This window comes from Mus caroli, unplaced genomic scaffold (assembly GCF_978045245.1).
Source record: "Mus caroli unplaced genomic scaffold, Mus_caroli_1 scaffold_8, whole genome shotgun sequence".
Taxonomy (NCBI): Eukaryota; Metazoa; Chordata; class Mammalia; order Rodentia; family Muridae; genus Mus; species Mus caroli.
The window spans coordinates 113,364,673-113,366,657 of record NW_028227263.1 but is presented as its reverse complement, the minus strand read 5'-3'; the positions used below and the strand labels follow the sequence as shown (position 1 = coordinate 113,366,657).

The 1,985-nt window shown below is 47.9% G+C and overlaps 1 protein-coding gene across 1 annotated transcript; it reads left to right on the top strand.

The window, feature by feature from the left end:
* Window positions 1–356: 356 nt before the first annotated feature.
* On the top strand, window positions 357–1,544 carry LOC147003341 (major allergen I polypeptide chain 1-like). Its single transcript, XM_085840945.1, has 3 exons — window positions 357–420; window positions 541–728; window positions 1,515–1,544. The coding sequence occupies exons 1-3, from the start codon at window positions 357–359 to the stop codon at window positions 1,542–1,544; spliced, it is 282 nt and encodes a 93-aa protein (XP_085697071.1).
* Window positions 1,545–1,985: the final 441 nt, after the last annotated feature.

Below are 1,985 nucleotides of genomic sequence, written 5' to 3'. Positions count from 1 at the left end.
TGAATATGGCCCTTGAGGCTCCCAGTGTGACAGGAGGACACAGGTCTCATTCTGGAGGTCTGATTGAGAGACCATTTGATCCTCTCCCTACTCATACTTTCCCTTTGGCTGTCAAATGACAAGTGACATTTTTCATATCTTAAGAAGATTACTAAGAAGGCAAACAAGCTGAGATAGGTTATTGACAAGGATCTTGCCAAAATACATATCTCCCAATGACGCAAACACACACCCTCAGGAAGTTCTAAGACATGTACTGGGAGGGGCACGGAGAGGCTCAGACACGGGCCCCTCCCTTCCCACAGGGCAGTTAAAGAAGGGGACCAAGCTGTGTAGGATCACCTGCCACCATTATCATGAAGCTTGCTGGTGCTGTGGTGATCCTCGGGGCTGCCCTGCTCCTCCTGACTTCAGGGGGAGGTGGGTATTACCATGTGGGGGTCAGGGATGCACGCTATCCAGGCTCTCACAACCCTCCATCCCCTGGGATATACTGATGCAGGTCTTTCAAGTTAGGGTCACCTTGTCTTTGTGTTCCAGATTGTGGCATTTGCCCAGCTATAAAAGAGGATGTTCGTCTATTTTTACACGGAACCCCAGAAGAGTATGTTGAGTACGTGAAACAATACAAAGATGATCCTGAAATACTGGAAAATACTGAAAAAATCAAGCAATGTGTTGATAGCACCTTGACAGAGGAAGACAAGGCACATGCAACTACTTTCATAGTAAGTGTTTATGTGTCTGGTTAGAGGCAGGGCTTGCACTCTTACACACCACTGAAGCTGCGCTGAGAATCAAGAAATGTGACACACCTGATTGAGGATGTCAGGAGGATGGGACAGGAAGGAACTCTCAGACTGCCTGAGCCGGCCCTGGCTGCTCAGATCAGCCAAGCCACAGTAGATCCCTGCCCGAGTTTGGCCTCCCTCAGCCTTCCTGACACAGCCTTCCAAGTCTAGCTGCAGATTCTTGGTACCTGGCACCCTTCTCTAGCCTGGGTCTTTTATCCTAAATTTTCAAACCTACCACTCCATCTCCAAAAAAGTGATATGTTATCCTGTTCTCTGAACTTTGAAGGCCACTTTGTGGACTCCACGTTTGGACATTGAAGGGTAGGATTAAAATGAACCACCTCATGTCCCTAGAACAGGTGTGTTAAGGCCCTGCCTTTAGCAGAAGTTATTTGATGGTCATCATCAACATGTGACAGTAATCAGTTTGCTTGTGTGGTTCCAGCTGCCCAGAGGCTCACAGGGTGCTCTTTGAGTTCCTCCGCATTTGGTGCCACTGGGACTATGTTGTCTCACAAGTTGGTTCCTCCCATCTGGCTAGACTTGAGGCTCTTTTCAAAGTTGTCTCAACAGATTGGAGACAAGGCTCTTTCTTCCTGGTCAAATACAAGAGCAATTGCATATTGGATGCAGATCTTTCTAGGAGGTGTCTCATTGCATGGTCAGTGGGGCATGAGGTCTCCTTCACCCTCAAGGTCTCACTTGGCTTTCTGTTTTCAGGAAAAAATAGAAGCCAGCCCGCTATGTTGATGGCTACAACTTTGCTCTCAAGGAAGCCACTTGCCTGCTCACCTGCATCGATGTAGCAGGCTATAGTCCTTTGCTCCAGGTGTCTAAGAACAGGAATCCAACAATAAAATCTTGCAATTCAGAGGGGAGTCTGGATTTTTGAATTCAAGGTTGGGTCTGATTTGGTTGAAGGATATTGCAGGGACAACTTCTGGGACATTGAGGTGTCACAGCTCAATCGTGGTACTGCCAAAATGCCCTGCAGAATGCATTAGAGAATGCTAAGAGACCATAGTCACTACACTAGAGTGTCTGTCACCCTCATGGGACAGGGTCCACAGGGAACATACATGATCTCCCAGGCTGAACTCCCCAGGAACATGGAACTGAGTAGGACCAGAAATACCAAGGGTCTGTTGAGGAGTGCACAGGCTCTAGATAGCAGAATCTGTCCTTGCTCCC

Excerpts from the sequence above, each read along its gene's own strand:
- LOC147003341 (XM_085840945.1), top strand. The coding sequence starts at position 357 with ATGAAGCTTGCTGGTGCTGTGGTGATCCTCGGGGCTGCCCTGCTCCTC. Across the intron at positions 421-540 it reads CCTCCTGACTTCAGGGGGAG|ATTGTGGCATTTGCCCAGCT; the intron begins GTGGGTATTACC and ends TTTGTGTTCCAG. Across the intron at positions 729-1,514 it reads CACATGCAACTACTTTCATA|GAAAAAATAGAAGCCAGCCC; the intron begins GTAAGTGTTTAT and ends TTCTGTTTTCAG.